General features: G+C 58.0%; 1 protein-coding gene across 25 annotated transcripts in view; it reads right to left on the bottom strand.

The window, feature by feature from the left end:
* The window catches only part of NCOR2 (nuclear receptor corepressor 2), a 232829-nt gene that overhangs the window by 54228 nt on the left and 156014 nt on the right, over positions 1 to 22587 (bottom strand). For 22 of the 25 annotated variants that reach the window (XM_070475104.1, XM_070475121.1, XM_070475096.1 and 19 more), the window contains 4 exons: positions 20963 to 21105; positions 19018 to 19190; positions 17044 to 17106; positions 3360 to 3502 (listed from right to left, as the gene is read on the bottom strand). In XM_070475104.1, the coding sequence (XP_070331205.1) occupies positions 3360 to 3502; positions 17044 to 17106; positions 19018 to 19190; positions 20963 to 21105 (522 nt within the window). The remainder of the gene's footprint in view (positions 1 to 3359; positions 3503 to 17043; positions 17107 to 19017; positions 19191 to 20962; positions 21106 to 22587) is intronic. The other 3 variants (XM_070475101.1, XM_070475105.1, XM_070475106.1) reach the window with 3 other exon arrangements.

Raw genomic sequence — 22587 nt, 5'->3', positions numbered from 1 at the left:
CCATTTCTTCCCTGGCACATAGTAGGCACTCAGTAAAGCCGTGCCGAGCGTGCAATGGGGGTGCGGTCCAACACTTAGTAAGCACCAATCAGGGGCGGCGCCCCGGCCTTTACAAGTAGGAAAGCCTCTGCAGCTCACAGCAACCCCACGAGCGGGGCCGGTCTTACCTCCTTTAAAGCGAGGCTGAGTGCCGAGGCCGCGAACCCACGGGCACCACCAGTCAGGATGTGGCAGAGCTCTGTGTGCCCTTTAGCCCAGGGCCCCACTCTATACCATCTGGCTAGGCTGCCTCTTTGGATGAGTGAATGAATGAATGAACCAATCGATCAATGAACCAATTCCTCAGGCAATCCAGGAGCGGACATACTCTGTACCCAATTAACAACCAAGAGAGATGCGACACCCTATCTCTCAGTGCACTTTCTCCGCAGCCTTCAATGTAAGTCCACTCCTTCGCAGTCAGCAGGGAAGGAGTGCACTTACATTATCCAGTCATCCAAGCCACCACGCACCAGGTGGACACGGGCAATTCACTACTGAACCCGCCAACACTGCCACCGCCACGTGGCTCTCAGTGAGGGACGCTCACAACATGCCAGGAACACTTCTAAGCACCCCACACCCATTTCACTCAAACTGTCCCCACAGCAGCCCTTTGAGGGGGACATTTGTGTGCTCAGTTGTGTCTGACTCTGTGACCCCATAGACTACAGCCTGCCAGGCTCCTCTGTCCATAGGGATTCTCCAGGCAAGAATACTGGTCTCTTCGAGGGGATCTTCCCCACCCAGGGATCAAACCCATGTCTCTTGTGTCTCCTGCATTGGCAGGTGGATTCTTTACCAACTATGCCACCTGGGAAGCCCACTTTGAGGTGGGAATTATCCCCATTTCATAAGTGGGAAAACTAAGGCCCAGAGAAGACAAACCACTCGCCCAAGGTTGCACAGCTAAGAAGCATCAGAATCTGCATCTGAACCTGGATGTCTGGGGCGAGTCCCTACCACGGTTGTTCCTACACATATTATTCAAGAGAGCACCTGAAACACCCCTGAGAAGAAAAGGGGGGGGCCAGTGGCTTTAAAATAAAAATGATGCTGATACCACTACTAGTAATTAAGGCAGCCTTAGTTCTAGAAGTAAGGGTTATCATTATCATTCTCCCACTTTACAGATGAGGAAACTGAGGCTTGTGGGGGTGAAGCTGCTACTCAAGGTCACAGATGTCAATTCATGAAGCCAGGGCTTGATTCCACTTTCTCCCAGAGGACAAGCCACACCACCTATCCAGCTAGTATCTCTGGTGCCCCAACCCTCCTTCTCAAGTTCTGGGGTCTTCAGGGGTGCAGCAGGGCCATGTCCCAAGGAAACCTGGAAAGTGAGGCCGTGGGCCAGCAGGCTGTAAGAGGAGACTCCTGTAACCCAATAGCCAGGGGAAAGCATGCTGGTGTGTGGGCACTGGGCTGGGCTGAGCAGGGAATGGGAAGGGGAGGAGAGAGGCAGGGAGGACTGACAGGTCAGAAGGAGAAGGGGAGGGAGCAGGAAGACCTTTCTGTCCCTGGGGGATGTCAGGGCCAGCCACTGTCCCCGGTGTGTACAGGTGACCTGCCACCCACCTCCAACCACCACCACCACCTTGTGCTACAGGATCTTAGCAAGCGTTGTGTTCCAGACCAGGTGCCCCTCAGCCTCGGCCCTCCCCATCTTCCTCCCTGTAGAAAGCAGAGTCCTGGAACATCTAGAAGACCAGCAGAACTCCTTGTGTTCAAGCGAGCCCTGCCTGCAGCTTGAGGAGGAACAGAGGAGCACCGGGAACCAACTGCAGAGTGAGCAGGGGACAGGCAGGGGGCATAGCCCGACCCGACACAATGGGGACGCAGCGCAGGTAGAGGCCTGACCCAATGAAGCCTGCAGGTGGGCCTCAGCCCTGACCACGGGGCCATGGCAATCCTCCTCCAGCCAAGAACACTCAGGGGGCTGGGGAGTGGGTGGGCTAAGTCGTTCAGTCCTGCCGGACTCTGCAACCCCATGGACTGTAGCCAGGCTCCCCTGTCCGTGGGATTCTCCAGGCAAGAATACTGGCGTGGGCTGCCATTTCCTCCTCCAGGGGATCTTCCTGACCCAAAGATCGAACCCATGTCTCTCATGTCTCCTGCACTGGCAGGAAGGTTTTTTACCAATTGCACCACTAAGCCCAGGGGGCTGGGGAGTGATGTCCTCAAATTCGGCACAGCACTCCAGGAGCATTCAAAGGAGATTCTGGTCCTTGATCCGCCCGCCACACTGTGTGACCCCCAGCAGCCTGCTTGCCCTCTCTGGGCCACGGTGGGCTGCATGAGCAGCAATTCAGCCCCCCACCCCCAGACAGGCTTCACATACTTCAAACCCAGCAGAAGTGGCCCGATCGTGCAGAACTGGGGGGTGGACAGCTGTGCATCCCCCTCCTGTGCCCTCACATCTACAAGGAACTATGCAGCCTGCCGGGCAGAGGCATGAGTCCTCAGGTCGTGTAGTTGTGGGTTCACCCCCAAGTCAGCTGTTTATAAGCCTAGCTGAGTCTCAGTTTCCCCAGATCTGAAATGATGACCGTGCTTGACATGTCACAAGTGTGCCCAAAAGGGGAAGGAAGGGGGATGGAAGGAGGGAGAGGAAGAGAAGGAAGAGAGGGAGGCAGAGAGAGAGGGAAAAGAAAAGGGGGAAAAAAAGAGAGAAGAAAAGATGCCGCCCCCAAATGGCCCTGTAACAGCTTTCCAGTAACAGCTGCGGAGGAAGCGTGCAGACCATTCATAGGAGCAGTGAGGCGAGCCCGCCCCTTCTGGGCTCCTGGGGGAGGGAGAGGTCTGAGCTGCTTCTCCAGTCCCCAGGAGGACAGGGCTGGGCCGGCTGCTCCCCGGGGTGGCCCTGAGACTGTGAGTTCAAACGGGGGTGGGGGGAGATGCTGACTTAGGGTTCATCTGCCCCGGGTCTTCATTCCAATGTGCTGACAGCCCCAAGTCTCTGGTGAGTCACTGCCTTGACCCACCACGCTCCTTCCTTCCTCCCTGCCCGGAGCTCAAGGCCCTCAGAGGGGTCTGCTCGGGGAGTGCTAGCAAGAAGGGGGCGGGGGGTGGTGGTGGAGCCGGGGAGGTAGGAGGGTGGGCCTGCCCACTGAAGTACCCAGGAGGGATGCTGACGGCACAGGATCAATCCCAGCAGCATTCCAGGGGGACCGCTGAGCAAGAACCGGGAGGAGCTGAATCCTGAGCCAGACCGGGTGTTAAGACCCCTCCCCGCCCAGGGCTCCAGGGCTGTAGCGCCCACACGGGCCCACGGTGTGACCCCAGTGGGGGAGGAGGGGAGAAGAGGTTGGTGGGGGACTCACCATCTTCAGCTTGTGCTGCTGTAGAATCTCATCCAGGTTCTGCCTCTTCTTGTAGTTGAAGTAGAAGTTCTTACACTGGGACACCGTCTTGGAGCCCACCATCCGGGCGATGGCCGACCAGTTCCGGCCGTGTTCCAGGAGACCTATGGGATGAGGGAGGCACGTGAGGGGCGTCAGGGGACTGGAAGGGCAGAGGGGGCCTGTGTCCGCGGCAGGGAGAGCAAACAGAGCCCCGGGCAGAAAACAGCCCTGATCCTGGGCCTTAGGCTCAGTGTACCGGTCCAGGGTTTCTGGAAAGAGACACAGATGGGGGGAGGGCACAGAAGGAGGGGGCTGGGCTCCCTGGGAGAGGTCTGGGCTCCAGGAAGGGCAGGTAGGAACAGCCAGGGTGCACCCCTGCTGAGGCCACCATCAAGGGTTCTGGGGGCTGAGGGCTGAGGTCAGGGGCACAGACCCCGCCCGGGGCCCCACCTCTCCTCCTCCCCTGCCGGTCGTGACCCGGCATTGACACTCGCTCGCAGCTGCAGACGAGGAGGCCTCGGGAGACCGGGCTGTTTTCCGGCCGCACCGGGCCAGGGAAAGGAAGGAACGTGTGAGCAGGGGTGGGAGGGTGGAGTCCGGGTGGGGGTGAATCGGGCCAGGAGCCTCCGCGCCCAGGTTAACCGGGGCAACCCCAAGCTCCCCCAGGACACCTAAAGGCCCACCCTGGACTCGGGCCCCACCAGGCTGGTTTGGGATCTGGGGTGGAGTTGCCCCCACAAATCACAGTCACCCTCATCTCCATGAGCTTCTCACACAGCTTCACAGACTCCTGATGTGGGGAGACACCCCTAGGAACTGGCAGGCACCACCCCAGACTCACCTAGGGCAGAGAAAGCTCCCTCCATGCCCACAGACTCGGGCCAGAGCTGCGCCTCCAGCCCCTATTCCATTTTCAACACTGTAAACACCAGGCTCAGCAGAAACGCAGTCCCTCCCCGACCCGCCCCCCCCCCCCCAGCAAGCCGGCCCTGAGTCTCAGCCCGTCTGCCCCTCGTGCTCCCAGTACACGGGCTCGCCTCACATCCGCCGGTGTCTCTACGTCTTTATGTCTCACATCTCCTGGTGAGCAGCATGCCTTGTGCGCTCAGGTCAGCCTGAGCAGGTAGGTCCTGCCCCCACTCCTGACGGCTGCAGGAGGGGCTGAGGGGAGGCTCCAGCCTCCAGGGGCTGCGGGGCAGGACTGGTCCCCGAGAGGGCAGCAGGAATGAAGCCTGAGTCACGTTGCTGGGAACAGAGCGGCCTCCGAGCCCCAGAGCTAGACTCCTAACGACTATGGAAAGATTTCCCATAACGAAGTTTGAGGTCGTTTTCCTTGAATCAAATCAAGCTGCAAGCCAGGAAGGCTATATTTTGCAGGGGTGGGAGTCTGAGGGGCTGACATTCTGCCTGTCGATATTTTCTGTCTTTCATTCATTCATCTATCCATCCATCTCTCCAACTACCCATTCATCCAAACATGTGCTGGCGGCTTGCTACATACAAGGCTCACACAGAAATAAAACAGCATCAAAAACAACATCGACAAACCACCGTGTCACATGGCCGAGCAACCTGGAGTTTGCAAAGCCCTTCAAAGACTTGGTTCCCTCTTATCCTTGCTGTCGAGGCCACGGCCGTTTTCACATCCCCTGGACGGGAGGGAAACTGATGCTCCGGAGATCAGAGCAACTTACAAGCTCCTGGGGTGGGCCACAGGGTCCCCAAGTAGACGTGGGGACTGGGGCTGTCCTCTCTCCTGCCTGTAGGCCCAGAGGGGTGGGGGTGGGGGTGCTGGACTGACAGGCCACCTGCTCCCCTGCGGAGGCCACCAGGCCACGTGGCTCGACGGCCGCTGCTCAGGGTTCCTCAAGGACAGGCACGGGGCGGGGGGATGGGGGGGTTGGGGGGGAGCTGGGGCGTGGGATCAAGTGTAACCCAGCCCCCTGACCTTTCCCGCCGCCTGCGCCAGCAGCAGCTGCCACTTCCAGAGAACCTGGCGGAGGACGACAGGGACGCGTTTATTTATATTTCCCTAACCGGGGCCAAGGGAGCCCAGGCAAACACGTTGGGCCGGAACCCCGGGAGGGAGAGGGCGGGTCTCCCATCTGGGCCTGCTGGGGGGGGGTAAGTATGTGGGGGGTAGGGGGGGGTGGACAAGGACCCAGGGGGAGGCTGAACCCCAGGGAGGTTGACATTTACAAACTGGACACATAAATAAGGAGATGGCGTGGAGTTGACTGAGAGGCTGAGGTTCTAATTAACTCCACTCGTGGCAGCAGCAGGGGCTTGGGGGGTGGGGGGGGGGTCGCCCAGCCCTGCCTGAAAGCTGCCTGGAAAGGACCGCTGGACTGAGCCATCCTGAAGCCCTGCCCAGACTTGCTGTGTGTGGTCCCCGCCATTCCCTCTGCTCTCTGGGCCTCAGTTTCTTTAAGTGCTGTGCAAAGAGCTGGGGTGAGTGTCCTAATATTACGGGCCAGGACACCTGGGGTGGGGGTGGACAGGTATGGGCTGTCTTCTGGTTTTGAGAACCCAGACCAAGGGTGTTGGGCACAGAGAGATGCCCTGTAGACCTCACCATGCCTCGGGGACAACCTGAACCCGATGCAGCAGAAAGACCCCCACCTCTCGACCTGGAGAGAGCACCTCTGAGCACAGCTGTCCAGGACCCCTCCCGGATCGGCCTCAACACAGACCTCCTTCCCAGAGAGCCCCCACCCGACAGCCAGAGAGGCTGGGAAGGGGCCCTATAAGAAAGTGAGGTGGGACCCCACGGTAGAGAAACCCCGAGCCCCCCCCCCGCCAGCCTGAGGTCCTTGTCACCCCTGGGGTCCCTGTCACCGTGGCCCAAAAGCACCCCCTCCCCGCCCCCAGTCCCCTCCCCGGAGCCACTCACTCACATCCTCTCATCTGCGTCTCCCCCTCGGCCAAGTTTTCCGGAAACATACGGCTTGGAGGATGCTCCAGGGATCGGAGCTGGGAGCGGGCTGGGAGGCGGCGGGAGGCTGGGCGGCCGTGGTGCCGGCTCCGCAAGGCTTCTGGCTGGCGTCTGCTGGCGGCTCAGCTCAGCCTCACATCCTTCTCGTCCAACGGCGGCGCGAGGGAGGAGGGAGGGGGGAGGGAAGAGGGAGGAGGGCGGAGGGAGGGAAGAGGGAGGAGGGCGGAGGGAGGAGGGAGGTGGGAGGGGCCGGGCGGTGGAGGGCGGCAGGCGGAGGCTGGCTCCGGGGAGGGCGGGGAAGCAGCTCCGTGCTGCGCGCTCTGGCCCGCCCGCCCGTGGTGGCCCAGGGCTCCTCCGGCAGCGCTGCCACCCCTGAGCCGTCCTCCCCCCAACCCCCCCGCCAGCTGCGGGCCTGCGAGGTGCCCTTCGCCTGATGGGGGAGGGAGGCGGGAAGTTGTCGGCTGTGTGCGAGGTGCCCCGTGCCAGGCGTCACCAGGGAGCACCGCGTCCGCGCCTCATCAGGGCACCGACGTGCCCAGCGTGGGCGCTCAGTCCCCGGACCCCTGACGCGCCCACCGGGCAGAAATCAAAGACCCCACCCCCACCGCCTGTCCGGCAGCCTCGCCGCGGCGCGCAAGGACTCGGCCGATCTTCCTGCTGCCTGACCCAGCGAGACGCGTCAGGGCTGAATGTGACCTCCAGACGGAGGCTCCCGGGAGCGGGCGGGCGGGGGAGCATGGCAGAAGCCCAGGTTCAGAAGGGGGCGGGCCAACTTGGCACTGGCCTCCCCCTCCCTCTCTCCCCATCCGTGGCGGTGGCGGCGTCAGCAGCGGTAAGAACAGATGAGGGTTCAGAAAAACAGAGCTTCTCCACCCCGGCAGGCAGCCGGGGAGCAAACAGCTTCTTCCGCCGTCATTCCCCTGTGCGCTGGTTCCACCTGTGGTCTGCCCCCCTTCCCGCCTGACTGCTGTCAGGGCGGCCAGGCCCATCGTGGGGGACTCTAGAAGTCTGGATGGGCTGGAAGCGGGCAGTGGGTGGGCAGGGCTAGGTTCGCCTTCTAGGAGGAAACTTAGAATCTGAGGGGATTCTTCCAAGTGCAAATGAGACCTCCAACCCCTGAGGATGGGAAGGGGGGAGGGTCTGGAGTCCTTAGAGGGCTCTCTGCTCCCCGAGGGTCTTGGGGCCAGGGCTACCTTTTTCCTCCCTCTCTGAGACACCCAGGTCAGCCTGTGCCCCATAAAAAACACCTGCTACAGATTCCCCAGGCAGCTCCCAGGGAGTTGAAAGTTAACTGAGTTGAACTTTGGAGCGAGATCCAGGTCACGACCGATTTCTCCAACTCCCAGGTCATTGGCCTGCTCATCTCTTCTGCCCTCAAGCCTTTCCATCCTGCCCACGAAACCCAAGGAACAACGGCCCACCCCTGTCCCACCGCCTTGCCCCCAGACCTCACCCTGGGTCCTGGGGCACGCCCCCAGGGAGGACAACAGAGACAACCGTGTTGGGGAGCTGGACGTCCCACTCGAGTCCCACGATCCTTTCTCTGCAAGGGAGGCCCAAGGGGGCTTCTAAGGATGCCAATTCAGTCGGGTCACTCCTCTGCTTCAGATTTGCCAGGGATGACCCAATGCTCTTGGAATAACACCCAAAGGCCTTGGCGTGGTGCGTGAGGCCCCGCAGACTTGTCCCACACCCGTCGTCCAACCTGATTCCTACCTCTTCCCTTGCTCCAGCCACCCACCAGGACCTTTCCTGCCCAGCCCCTAGGTGTGCCCCAGGACATCTGTACTCACTGTCCCTGCTGCCTGCATGGCTTTTTCAGAGATCTCCTTCTGCCTTCCTTCACTTCTCAGCTTCAAGAGACAGCTCCTCAGAGAAGCCTGCTGTGACCACTCTTTCCAAAGCCGTCCTCCCGGCCACCCTGCCGTCATGGGGTTTTGGTATCTCCAGAGCACTTATCGCTGCTCCCTGAAATTAGCTCCTTGGCTCCGCTGCTCACTGAGGGCAGTGTCTCTGCACCCACAACTGCTAGGTGTGCAGGAGGCACCCAGCAAATGAAGAAAGCTCCAGATACCCTAGGCGTGTGGGTTTGGGGGCTCACTGGGCATCCCCCAGGCACCTCTGCTACCTCGCTGGGGCCCCCAGCTTCAAAGAGAGGAGCGGGCTGTGCGTTTATCCCCACGGGGGGGTCCTGAACCCTCCCCAGAAGAGAAGGGAGGGAGTACCCCCCTCACACCAGGGGCCCGCCCTCACGCACTCTGTGCCGGTGCCCCAGACGGCAGATTCTGCCAACATCCCCTGTGGTTTGGATTCCCCGACCTCACTTCTAATTTCTAAGGAAGGAGTTTCATTCTGAAGCTTGGGGAGGCAGGAACTAGGAAGTGAAATTGACCAAGACAGGAAGTCAAGCCAGGAGGTCTGAGTCATGGAGCACAGAAGGAGGTGAAGGAGCAGGGGGTAGCCGCAGAGGTGATGGTGAGGGGGGCTTCCCTGTCTGGGGGCTTGGCCTGGCCGCTCTGGCTACCCTCAGGAGGGAGCTTCTCATACACTGTCTGGGGACCTGAGACGAACTGTTATCACGGGAGCAGTGTCTAAGCCCCCATCAACTCAAGTACACTGACCCCCAGAGAGACCTTGTCCCTGTCATATCCCTCCCCAAGGTGCTACCCTCTCAGGGTCCCCACTGCAGGCAGCTCTCATCTCTGGGGTCTGCAAACCTGCACCAACTACACCCCCAACCCCCCATGGGCAAGTTCTGATAACCTGGGCGTGGAGGGATCTTTCCAGCACCTGCGGGCAGTACCACACTGCCATCCATCTGCGTCTTGGGAATTTCACAGCTGCGCCCCCCCTGGAAACTAGCATCCCCCCCCCGGAAATACTCGCTTCCCACCATCCCAGCCAGCCCCATCCAGCCCTGAGGTTTTCTATTCCCTCCGTGAAGCAGCACAGGCCACTTGCAAGACGGACGTGTCCATAGCCCTCCCATCTACCGCCGCTTTCCAAGAGAAACCCTGGTTTGAAACAAGATTTTCTGCCTAAAACACTATCAAAGGAGCAGGGGGAATAAAAGAAAGAAAGAAAAACCAGCCGATTTAGTCCTGAGTCATGCCACTTCCTTATTTCGGAAACTCCAAGCCCTGGGCAGATTTGACTTGGACTCAGCGCAGGGTTGGCGACCTTGCCGGGAACCTACTGTGTATCTGAGCCTCCAACACACCTCCCGCCAGTCCCTGAGGGGATTCGGCCAGACAACCTCACACCTGAACTTGGACTTACCTTTCTACTCTTTTCAAAATAAAGACTCGGTGCCTACATTAGCCTCATCCTCAGCTTCAGCTATTATATCTGCAAGTCTTAGGGACAATGTGATCTCCCAACACATGATCAAATACATTAAGATGAACAAAATAACACCTGTGTGCAACCTGGCATCCTACCATTTTGGGAAATTATGCGTTCAATGGTCAGGTTTTCCAATAGAGCACAGCCAAGTGGTAAATTCTGGGGCCAAGCAACTCCAGGTTATTTGTTGTACAAGCCCCAGCTCATCATTCAGCCCCTTGGGCCTCAGTTTTCTCATCTGCAAAGCAGGTGTGTCTGTGTGCATGTGTGAGTGTGTGCACACACACCTGTGTCCTCAAATATGGAGAAGTTGCCTTGAGGGTCCCTTGGAGGATTAAGTAAGATCATTCATGCAAAATTCAGGAACAGCGAGCACCGGCCACATGCTAACAGGCATTGTCATTACTGTGTAACCTGCCTTGAGTCTCTTTCTCTGAGGAAGCATCAACTTGAATGCCCACGTCTGGATTTTGCTCCTGGAAGTTCTAATGGGCTGGGAGATGCTTGACTTTACTTTCAAGGGTGCTGACAAGCAACAAGAGAAGGGTCTGGAGCTTACCCTGGTATCTGGCTGGGTTCCCCAAGTTCAGGCAGAAACCCCAACTCTCTCCTCCTTCTGAACACCAGAAGAATCCAGGTTTGGGGGATAGTGCACCCAAGATGAAGTTCAGCTCCGGCTGGAGGTGGTAACAGCTCCCCACCGATGCCAGCCCCGGGATGCTGCAGGCTCTCTTCTAATGATCTTCGAGGTCACACCCCCCCCACCCTGTCCATCAACTATCCTTAGTCCCCACTTGGCATGCTGGTCCTGTCTCCTGCTGGACCCTCATTGATCCACGTGCTCAGAAGTGACCCAGCATCCTGAACCCGGGTGCCTCCATCAGCTGCCAGCCCTGTGCACTGACCATGGTGTCACACTGCCCAGTGTAAGCCCCAGTGGGCATGTGCATGGCTGTCCAGGCCAAGCACACCCGCCGTTGCTCTCCCGTGGTCGGGAGGCTTTGATGACAGACATGTGGAAGCAGAGGCCCGAGCTTCCAGGCTGGGGACTCACACCTCCCCTCCCGAAGCCCTCGACTCCTCATCCGTAAAAACTAATTAAACCAGCCAGTGTGCACAGCAAGCACTTTGGAGGTGCAAAGCAATTAGTGGTTTCTCCCTCACTCCCCATGAAAGGAGGCGAGTCCTACGGGCAGAGGGGGCCTGGAGTTACTGGGGGAAGAGCTCTGGGACCCATCTGGGCTCCACCCGGGCTGAAGGGCTTTGCTTGGGGCCACCAGGGCCTGGTCTCTGCAGGGCCCTCCCCTGCGTCCATGCACCCTGCCCTCACCCTCCTCACCAGGCGGGCCACTTGAGGCCAGGGAGGGGCTGGCAGTGTGGAGCTGGGCCAGTGCCTATTTCTGGTCTTGGGAATGGTGTGCCCAGGGGCTTCCCCACCCCCCTCCACAGCTGGCGCCTTGTCCACCAGAGAAGGGGGCTGGGGACCAGGAGGGGGTGCCAGCCAAGTCTGGGGCCTCCCGCTTAGTTGGGTCAAGACTGCAAGCCAGGCCAGGCTGACCTTTCCCAGGGGAACCAGAGCTTCACATCCCAGCCCAGTGCCTGCCCAGCATGGCGCTGGGCCCCGGGGCAGGCGGCCAGCTCCCCGAGGCTGCCCTACACTTGCTCAGTCCCCACTTGGTGTGAGCCCAGGGCAGGCAGCCCTGACTCCATGTACAAAGGAAGGGCAGGTGCTCACCAGCTACTTGGAACCCTGCAGCTCTCCTGTCCCCGGGCCACGCCTCCCCACATTATGGCCTTCCCCTGCTCTAGAGCGACCACCAAACTCTTGCCCACAGCTGGTCGGGCCAGCAGGGGTGGGACGGCGGTAGCCCTCCCAACAGCCTCTCCATCCCTTGCCTCTCTTTCCCTTGCTCTCTGAGTTTTTTTGGTTGTTGTTGTTTTGTTTTATTTAACTTTTGGCCACACCCTGCAGCAGGTGGGATCTTAGTTCCCTGACCAGGGATTGAACCTGCACTCCTTGCACTGGAAGGTGGAGTCTTAACCACTGGACCATCAGGAAAGTCCTGTTTGCTGGGTTTTAACAGCCTGTTACTTGACTTCACTGCCCTTGCCCCAGGGCCTTTGCACATGCTATTCCTTTACTGGGAGGTGCTCCCCCCACTTCATCATTATTTTAATAGTAGCCAGGCCCATGGTCTCACTTATTCAAACCTCACACCAGCCCCATTCCCATTCTGTAACTAGGGTGCCTCGGTTTGAATTCCAGCTCTACCAATTAACAGCTGTGTGACCTTGGGCAGGTCACTTAACTTCTCTGGATCTCAGTTTCATCATTTTGGATAAAGAAACAAGAAATAGCATCTGCCTCATAAGGTTGGTGGGGATGAAGTGACTTAACACACAGATCACCTTTAGCAGTACCTGCTACAAAGAAGTACTGACAAATACTTAATAGTATTATTTATTATTCTGTGCTTTGGGTGTCAGCCCCAGGGCCCTTTCCCAGTGCCATGAAACCACCTCCAAATGTCATCTTACACCACCAATCCCCTTCCCAGCTGTGCAGGGAAGGGGCTGAGGTCCCCAGAGGTGCAGCTACTGTTCCGCGTCACCCACAAGGGACAGAGCCAGGACTCAAACGTAGAGCCTGTGTGCTGAACTACAGGCCTGCCACTTCTGAGAACCTCCTGTATACCAAGCACTGCACAAATAAGGCTCACGTCACCCTTCTAATGCCTTTCAGTGATGGCATCCCTGTCTCATTTTGGAGGACAAGGGAAAACGAGGCCAAGATAGGGATGGGCCAGGCCAGGGTCACAAGGCTGAGGGGCTGGTTATCATTCCAAATGGTTGACGGGGAGCTCAGTTGTCTAAGTCACCACCCTCCTAAGCGCTTCTGTTTTCTTTTACCAAATCCTCACAAAGGGGCTTCCCTGGTGGCTCAGTGGTAAACAATCTGCCAGTGCAGGAGACATGGGTTTGATCCCTGATAGCAGAAAATCTCACGTGGTTGCGGAGCAGCTAAGCCCAAGAACTGCAACCGCTGAGCCCTCATGCCACAACTACTGAAGCCTGCACACTTAGACCCTGTGTTCCACAACAAGAGAAGCTGCTGCAACGAGAAGCCTGGGCACCACAGCTAGAGAGTGGCCCCTGCTTGCCGCAGCTAGAGAAAAGCCCACGCAGCAAGTGAAGACCCAGTACAGCCAAAAATAAAATAAATAAATAATTTTTTTTAAAAAAAGTCATCATACTGGATTAGTGTCCCCCCCGCCTCTCGTCAATTTCACGTCCACCCACCTGTAACCTGCGAATGTGACCTTATTTGGAAAAAGTCTTTATAGATGCGATCAAGTTGAGATGAGGTCATGCTGGATTAGGGTGGGTCCTTATAAGAAGAGGAAAATCTGGACACAGACATGCAGAGGGAAGGCAGCCATGGAAGATGGAGGCAGGGATTGGAATGTCTACAAGCCTAGGAACGCCGACGACTGCCAGCAACAGCAGAGGCTGGAAGAGGAGAGGCAGGATCCTCCCCCAGGGCCCTAGGAGGGAGCCCAGCCCTGCCGACACCTTGACTTCGGACTCACGGCCTCCAGAACTGCGAGAGAACATGTCTCTGTTGTTTTTAAGCCACCTAAGTTTGTGCTTTGTTATGGCAGCCCCAGGAAACTAATACAGTGGGTGAACCTCGAGTTTCCATTGTACAGATGAGGAAACCAAGGCAGGGAGGGGTAGACTGGTTTGCCTGATATCACAGAGCTAAGAGATCCCGAAGCTGAGGTCCAGTGTCTCTCTGGGGATGATGGACCATCTGCAGATTATCCTACAAGGCCTGTCTATTGGAAGTCCCCCAGGAGGCTCGGGGCAGGCTCAGTGGTCCCAAGACCTCGGGGACACCTGGATGCTCCCTTCCTGGGCTCCCTGAGGGAGGGGCCAGAGCTGGCTCATTTCTGGTACCCTTGCCCAGCACAGGGTAAAGCACTGGGTTGATGTGAGTGATGGGTGGGAGGATGGGTGGGTGCCATCTGCCTCGGGCACAGCTGGGTTTGTGGTACTTTCCTGGGTTTCTGAGGGCTGGGGGCCTTGGAACTGCCCCCCCACCCCACATCCCCGCTCACTGTGGAGAGGAGTCCTGGGGGCTGCCAGCACCTGCCTCCCTGCCCCGACCCCCTCCTGCCACCTGGAACATGCTGCCTTTAGCAGCCACCCTGAGCGGTAATTGTGCAGATTGCTGTAATTCACGGCGGACGAGCGCACTGGTGCTCGTCACATTATCAGAAATGTCACTGAGCAGGGCCTCGGCATGCACCGTCCCCCGGGGGGACTCGCACACCACCGTCTCTGTGGGCTGGGACTCAGGATGAGATCACTGCCGTCCCTGAGGACCCAACCTTGAGACGGTGGGGCGCACTCCTGGCTCAGCCGATGAGTCATCCCCAGCCGTCCTCCCAGCCCCTGGGTCTGCCCTTCCCAAAGGGAGAGAGAGGGCCACGCAGCCAACTCCCTGTTCCCGGGCAACAGGGAGGGAGCCAGGGATGGGGTTGCCATGACGACAGAAGACGCAGCTAAGGCTGGCGGCCCTGGGATGTGCACGTGGAGCCCCTCACGGCCCTAGTGGTGGTTGGGGGGGGGGTCCCCTGGGGCGATACCACTGCCAATGGTTGAGATCTCAGGGTCTGATGTGTGGTTTTAAAAAAGCATGCAATTCTACACAAATGTTCACAACACGCTAGGCACAAGAGCTCATAGGTGGAAACAACCCAAGCATCCATCAACTAACGGACGGACGGATAAACACAATGTGGCATGTCCATACGGAGGACTACGACTCAGTCATAAAAAGGGATGAAGTGCTGACACAGGCTAGGACAGGGATGGACCTCGACAGCATGATGCTGAGAGGAAGAACCCAGATACAAAAGGGCATTCACTGTATGACTCAATCCATGCAAAAGTCCCAAACAGGCAAATCCACAGTGACAGAAAGCAGACTGGTGGACACTGAAGGTTGTCAGGGCTTGGGGGGATGGGGAGTGGCTGCTAATGGGTACAGGGTTTCTGTGTGGGGTGATAAAAAGTTCTAGAGTAATGGTCGCACCATACTGGGAATGTATTTAATGCCACTGAATCATACAGGTTAAGATGGTTAAAATGGTAGATCTGATGTTATGTGTACTTCACCAAAATTAAAGGTGGGGGAGAAAAATCACTCATTTTTCAGATAAAGTCTCTGTTTCACCCCACGATGAAATCCATACCAGAAATGACAAAATAAACACAGAAGCAAAGGGGGACACGGCCCCCTAGAGGGGCTGACAGCACCCGCCGTGCCCTGGCAGCTGGAGACCATGCCCACAGGCCCCACTAGTGCCCCGCTGAGATGCTGAAGGCAGGACCTCCCCCATGGCAGGAAGCGTGACTGCTCCTCTTGTTATCCACGATGCTGAGGGCCGGCTGGGCCCTTCCTCCTGCTCCATCTCACCTGACGGCTGGGAGCTTGGAGGAGGGAGGTCTGGAGCCTCCAAGGGGCAGGGTACCTTGGACAGGAGCCCTGAGGGGAGGGGCTGGGACCCAGGTGGAGGGCCTGACCAGGTCTGGGACTGTTCCTGGTCAGTTTCTCTCTTCTTTCTTTCAATTTTTACTGGACTAAAGTGCCTTATAGGAGTTTCCTTGGTGGCTCAGTTGGTCAAGAATCCACCTGCAATGCAGGAGACCCGGGTTGTATCCCTGGGTCGGGAAGCGCCCCTGGGCGCTACAATCCACGTAGCTCAGTCACGTCAAACCACACCACCACATGGTTGCTTTACAATGTTTCTGGGCACCCGTGTTGAATTGCTTGAATTGCTTCAGTGTTCGACTCTTTGGGACCCTGTGGACTGTAGCCCACCAGGCTCCTTGGTCACGGGATTTCCCAGGCAAGAATACTGGAATGCGTTGCCATGCCCTCCAGGGGATCATCCCAACCCAGGGACTGAACCCGGTCTCCTTAAATGCAGGCAGATTCGTTCCCACTGAGCCATTGGAGAAGCAATCTGGGTTACACTCCACTGTAGAGCAGCTGTGCCTATACACACATCCCCTCTTTTTTGGATTTCCTTCCCATTTAAGCCTTCACGGAGCAGAGTAGAGCCTGAGCTATACAATACGTTCTCATTAGTCATCTATTTTATACATAGTACCAATGGTGTATATATATCAATCCCAATCTCCCAATTCATTCCACCACCCTCTTCCCCCCACCTTGGTGTCCATATGCTTGTTCTCCACATCTGAGTCTCTATCTGATCAGCTTCTGAAACACCAGGACCAGACACTCAGGTCCCTCGGCACCCCTACCTGGGGCGAAGGGCGGAGGCAGGGCCCTCAGCCCGCAGTCTAAGATCTCAGCCTCCAGGCCCAGCTGTCCTTGCACATGACCACCCCTGTGCACCTGGGTCCCTCATTAGAACGACCGTTTGTTCCCTCCCCGAGTCACGACCTGGCGCTCTGGGCACAAAGATGCTGCACGTGAGCAGTGGGGCCTCAGAAGGACCTCGGGGACAAGAGCTGGGGGGCGGAAGGGAGGGGGGGGCCCAGATCACCAGCCCAGGATCCTGGCCATCCCTGGCCTCTGCTCCTTCCTTCCACATCCACAAAACAGCCAGAAACGAGACCACCTCTCAGGGCTGGGGTCAAGATGAACGAGAGTGAGCCTGTGAATATGGCTCAGATGCGCCCCCCTCCGACCCTGCCAGCCTCAGCCTTCCCGTTGGCGCAGCATTAGTCTGACGGCCCCCGAACATCTCCCAGAGATGGGGGCCGGGGAATCGACATCGACACAGCCCCGACAGTGCCTGTTACCTCTGGCTTCTCTGGGCCCATCTGGACACCCCTCCCATCTTACAGATGGGGAAACTGAGGCTTGGAAACAGTCCACTAAGCGGGGGAGGCAAAGGCCCAGCCATTCAGGCTCTAATGAACAATGGGGACACGCGGATGGCTTCCACGGAGAATGGGGGTCGGCATCGCAGCACAGGGAGACGGCACAGCTGACGGGCTGACACCGTGACCCCACGGTGGTGGATACCAGCAGCCTCTGCCCTCCCCCACCAAGGCGCCTAGGAGCGCTGCCACCACTCTGTCTATAAGGCCATGATGTGCTGGCCCCAGAGGCCACGGACGCGGTCCCCCACAACATGGTCACACAGACCCATTTTCTGGAAGACAAAACCGAGGCTTTGAGGAGACGAGGCCAGTCTGAGAACACCCGGAAGCAAAGCCTGGCCCCTGCAGACCACACAACAGCCCCAATAAGGGCACGTGTCAACCTCCTCCTCACCACATGAGCTGCAGGGCCTGCACACACATCGAGGGTGATGACAGCGGCCAGAAACCACTCACCTTTCTTGGCTGTCTCCATCTCTTCTTCCGTCCAGCGAGAACTCTCATTCATCTCCATGGAAGCTGAAAAGGAAGACAACAAGTGTGTTGGCAGCAGTCCGCAGAGGGGCGGTTTCTCTGCCTCTGGCAGCTTGGGGCACCTGCTGGGATGGGGGTGTGTGTGTGCAATCACCCCATTTCACAGATGGGGAAGCTGAGGCAGTCCACGGCCTCTGCATACACCTGGCAGAGCTTGGTGACTGCGTGAGGGTGGGGAGGTGAGGAGGGACACGAGCTTCAGATGGGCAGGGACCTCATCTGAGCGTGGACTCACTGGGGCCGGATGAGTCTCTGTGGAGAGGGCCGCCCCAGGTGTTGCAGGGGCTTGAGCAGCAGCCCTGGCTTCTACTCAGCAGGGGCTAGGAGCCCCCACTCCAGCTGGGACAATCCAAAATGTCCCCAGACATGGCCCCCTGTCCCCTGCTGGGGGCCCTTGTTCTACAGGGTGATTATTAGACTCTGCTCCGACCTATATAGCACACGGAGGAGGTGGTTCGTGTTGCTGAGAAGTAAGGCAGCTGCCTTCGGGGAGCTGGCCAAGGGTCTGCTATGGCTGTTTCTGAGCCTCTCCTCCGAGATCCCCTACACGTGAGCCCGGGTCCTTCCCTGAAAGTTGCTTAAGACGCCGTGAGAGGGGTGAGCGTGAGGGACGTGAGCTTCATGGACCTTGTGCCTGGAACAGCACCAGGAAGGCCGCTGACCCTCCGGGGAAAGTTCGGGCAGCTTCCCTGGCTCCCTGCTGCCACGACCAACTTCCCCTCCCCCTGCCTACAGGACCCCCAGAGGGATGCTCTGGAAGCCGGAGCCCAGGATGGGGAGCCCGTCAGAGGGACCAGGCTTGTGTTTTCCACCACCCAGCCCCAACATCAGCTTGAGGTCCAAAAGAATGACCCTAGAAGTCAGGTCCACCAACACCCTTCTGAAAAGAACCCTCCTGCCCTGAGCCTCCCCGCATGCCAGCACCAAAGGGCAGCCGGCAAGAGCTTACAGGAGTCAAATGGGATTTGTGGCCAGTGGGCTGGGTTTGAATCCCAACTGACTCCATGACTTTACGGAGGCAATGTCCTCTCTCTCAGGCTCAAACAGCCCATCTATGAAATGGGTACAAATGATCTCTCGCAGGGAAAAGGGCGAGGAGCCTGGCACAAACCTCGGGTGTGGACAAGGAGGGCATCTGTGAGACAGAAACCATCCCTTCCATCAACTCTCACCCTGGGAAGGCATCCAGGCGGTTGGGGCCTCAGCCTGAGCACTCGGGCCTCGGGTCCGGGTTCCCGCAGATAGGAGAGGGCAGGCTCCAAACAGCCAAAATGGTTCAGACAAGCACGCGCCGGCTGCCCCCCTGTGGCCAAACTTGGGAACTGCTAAGCAATTCTTTTTCCCCCACCTTAGGTTCAGAGCACCTGTGGGTGGGCACCCGTTGAGCAGGAGAAACTGAGGCCCACAGAAGTGACGGTACAAACCCAGATGCCTCCCAGGGCTGGCAGGGACAGCAGCACTCAGGCACTCTTGAAAAGGGGTGGGTTTTTTGGCCATGCTGTGTGGCTTGTGGGATCCTAGTTCCCTGACCAGGAATTGAACCCCGGGCCCCTGGCAGTGAAAGCCTTGGGAAGACTTGAGGGCAGATCTTCTGATTGAAAAACAGAACCAAATTGGTGCTCTGGATTTGTAGGTGAATTCTCCAGCTCTGGAAGGATCACAGCTGACAGCCAGCGAACCTGCCCCAGGCGCTGTTCTAGGCTCTTCCTACACAAAAAGTTGCTGAAACGCTCAAGCCCACAGTTACAGGCATTACTCACAACTCTGGTGCTGATGAAGCCACCAGGGCACAGAGAGGTCAAGGAACTCACCGCAGGTCAAACAGCAAGTTTGCAGCGAATGTTGGGATTCTGAGCCCGCTGGGCCTCAGTGCCCCTTCCCCAGCCCAAGACTCACCCAGCTCAGCACTCTGCTGCGGCGTGACGGCCTCCTCGCTATTGGCTTCGTTGGCCATTGAGCGGGTGATGCGGCCTTTGCGTCTCCCCTGGCTGTTGGCGGTTTTTCGGCCTTTGGAGGTCACTGCCTCCTTCTCATCGTTGTCTTCCCCAGAGGTGTCGTCCGTCTTCTCCCTAAAGTCCAGAGAGGGGAGACGGGGATGGTTTCAGCTGGGCCAGGAACCTAAATGGCAGCTTCAAGAGACTCGCTTTTCTTTAGCAAGGTGAGCGCTGGCTGCCAGTGATTTTCTACTAGTCAGGGAGTGGAAAAAAGGGGGAAAGCTCAGGGTGACGCAGTAGCAATCTGCAAGGCTCCTTTATTCACCAGATTGAGGGAATGAGGCTGGTAGAGGTCTGCAATGCCATCTTATTTATCACAAGGGAGGTGAGAGCTGGTAGCTGTCATCTGCTTTATTCTCCTAACAGGGATGTGGGCTGGTAGGTAACTGATTGGCTTATTTTATTCATCCAAAGTGGGTATGGGCTGGTGGCTATCTGCAAACCCATTTTTTAAAAAAATATTATTTATTTGACCAGGGTAGGTCTTCATTTCTCTAAGGGCTTCTTTCTAGTTGTGGAGAGTGGGGGCTACTCTCTAGCTGTGGTGCTCAGGCTTCTCATTGCCGTGGCTTCTATTGTTGCAGAACACGGGCTCTGGGGCACATGGGCTTTCAAGAGTTGTGGCTCCTGGGCTCTAGGCTCATAGGTTCAGTAGCTGAAGCGCACGGGCTTAGTTACTCCAAGACATGTGGGATCTTCCCAAACCTGTGTCTCCTGCACTGGCAGGCGGATTCTTTACCACTGAGCCACCAGGGAAGCCCTGCAAGCCCATTTTATACATCAACTAGAGATGCTCTCTGCTATCCGTTTGCAAGATTACTGGATTAAATGCATAGGGGTGCAGGCTGGTACACCCTTCAGGTCACTTTACGCCCCAAACAGCATATGTCCTCCTACAAACAATGCTAACTTTGCCTTCTGTGTTATCATGGGCCACTGGGTCTTGCAGAAAACGCGAGAGGAGAGTATTCTGCCGGCCTGATGCAGGCTGAGTCAGGTGTGTGGGGAGCATGTGACCTCAATAGCTGGGGCTGGGACTTTTCTCAAAAGCCGACTCAGGGGAGTTTACTGCAGGGCGGCTCAGATTTATCACCACCGCCTTCCATTCATCTTCCTGAGGCCCTCGCAGGAGCGTCTGGGAGACAGGGGGTAACGAAGCCAGATGTTCTCAGAAGCCACATTCCTGAGCCCGCTCCAGGTACCTGGCGCTAAGCTGTGCCCGCCCCCCCTCACCCCTTGCTCAGAGTGAATCTCCAGCTGGCGGTGCTCCGCCCCTGGCAGGCACGGGAGGCCGTCAGGGGCCCCGAGGCGAGGCTGTGCCTTGATCTGCAAGAACTCACACTGACAGCGATAATTCTAAAGGTGAGGGCTGCCGCCTGCGTGTACCTCGTCCTCTCAGATCCACCCCCCTCCCGTTCTCAGCATCTCAGGAGACTCAGCCGAGGAAAGGGGAGGAGATGGGGAGGCGGGGGGGCCAGGCAGAGTTCCAAAGTCATTGCCTGGATTTATTAGCTCAGGAGTAGAGCTCAAATGAGCCATCAGTCTCTAAGGTCTCCAGAGGCTTCAAGAGAAAGGGCGGGCGGGTGGAGGGAAGAGAGAGGAGCAGGCTTCCGGAAGGGGGGCATTGGGGGGGGCGGGGGGCGTGCTGCCAGGGGACTGGCAAAGCAGAAAGCGCTTCCCTTCTCAGCAGGCGATCTGCTGTAGATAGACTGCAAATGCTCACACACCTTTACGGAGGGCGGGTGGCCTGCAAGCTGAGTACCGACCACGGCCCCCCTGCCCGCCTGCCCGCCGGCCACCTGGGGGTCGTGGCCAGGCCCCTCGCAGGGCGGCCGGGCTGGCCTTACTTGATCAGCTCCTCCTTGTCATTCTCCACGTCGGGCTTCTCCTCCTCCTTCTCCGCCTCCTTCTCCTTCTCCTTCTCATCTTTCTCCTCCTGGCTGCTGCGGGGCATCTGCTGCTGCTGCTGCTGCTGCTGCTGCTGCTGCTGCTGCCAGGCCCCAGGGGAGGGTGGGGGGCGGTGGGGGAGAGAGGGAAAGAGTGAGGCAGGTGAGGCTCTGCACCTGGACTGAGAGCTGGAGGGGACGGGGAGTCTGGGGGAGCCCCCCTCTCCAACACCTGCAGTGTGAGCTGGGCAGAAAGCCCCATGGTCTGGGGCACTGGGAGGCAGGAGTCAAAGGGCAAGGTATAGAAAGTGCTTGGGTCAGACACCTGGCCTTTGGCACTTGGTGACTGCGTGACCTTGGATGAGGGTCTTAAGCTCTCTGTGCTCCAATTCTTCCCTTTGAAAGCATGCCTACCCCTGAGCCAGGCATGGGGAGGCTCAAATGAGAGCATGCTTAGAGTTGGCATCTGGCACCAGTATTTAAGCGCAGTGGGAACCCCAAGGCAGGAGGGTGGGGCCCTGGTCAGATTTAGGCAAGAGCAGGGTGAACACGAGGAAACCTGGGTCACAGCCTGAGCCCCCTGCCTGCCTGCCTGCCCCGGACAAAAGCTCAGGCCAGCTCTCCAGGCCTCAGTCTCCACGTCTGTAAAATGGGTAGATGGAAGGGCTGTCCCCAGGCCCATTTGAGGATGGCTGCTTCTATGATGAGGGCCTGCTTTTACTGCCGTGGGCCTGGTCTTCCTCTCCAGTCAGTCAGCCTTGAAGGGGAAGAGAGCAGGCCCACTGGACAGTGGAGATCAAAGGGGCTTACAGCAAAACCAGCCCCCTTCCTGCAGGCCTGTTCCTTTCATCTCCTTCCCGAGTGACTGAAGCCGGCGCTGGCCAACCTGCCCCAGTCAGCCAGGCTGCTGACCCTGCCCTCACCAAGACAGGGAGGGCGGGCGAGCTCCTCCCCACACTGCCACACGCAACTTCCTTTCTGTCCTGCCTTATTTCTTTTAAGCCACACACTGATTCTCTTGGCCACCCCCAAAGTGCTCCATGCGGGCAGCTGCTAAAGCAGACCATCTTTCCATCCCCCTGAGTCAATGAAATTAAAAAAAAAAAAAAAAGAAATGCACAGCCTTTCCATGTGTGCTAAGGGGTGTGGTCACACCAACATTTAAACCAAAGAGAAAGAAACCCAAGCAGATGGCGAAGATGAGGGCATAGGGCAGGGGGCTCCCTTTCTCCCCATCTTTCCTCCACACCAGGAACACACACCCATCCCCAGCACAGGCTGCCTTGGCCTGAGACCCCACCACCCCCAATCCCCGGGCCCTCCTCTGTAGCTTTAATTTATGATTCATGATGCGGCTGAGCACAGGGGCCAGCTACAGGTGATCTGTACAGAGCAGGGGTCTGGGTAATCATGGGGAACTGTGAGCTTTCCGAGACTGCAGCAGTGTGAACCCAGGAAGCTCCTGGCTTGGGTCTGCCCCCCTTCCCCAAGAACCTCCCTCTGATCTTCAAGAGGAGGGGCAAGGGGGCAGAAGAGCCTCCCTCCGACCCCTGCAATGTCGCTGTCAATTCCCAATGGGTGGCCCA

The sequence above is a fragment of the Odocoileus virginianus genome, chromosome 12, assembly GCF_023699985.2.
Source record: "Odocoileus virginianus isolate 20LAN1187 ecotype Illinois chromosome 12, Ovbor_1.2, whole genome shotgun sequence".
Taxonomy (NCBI): Eukaryota; Metazoa; Chordata; class Mammalia; order Artiodactyla; family Cervidae; genus Odocoileus; species Odocoileus virginianus.
This window is presented reverse-complemented; position numbering and strand designations above follow the sequence as displayed.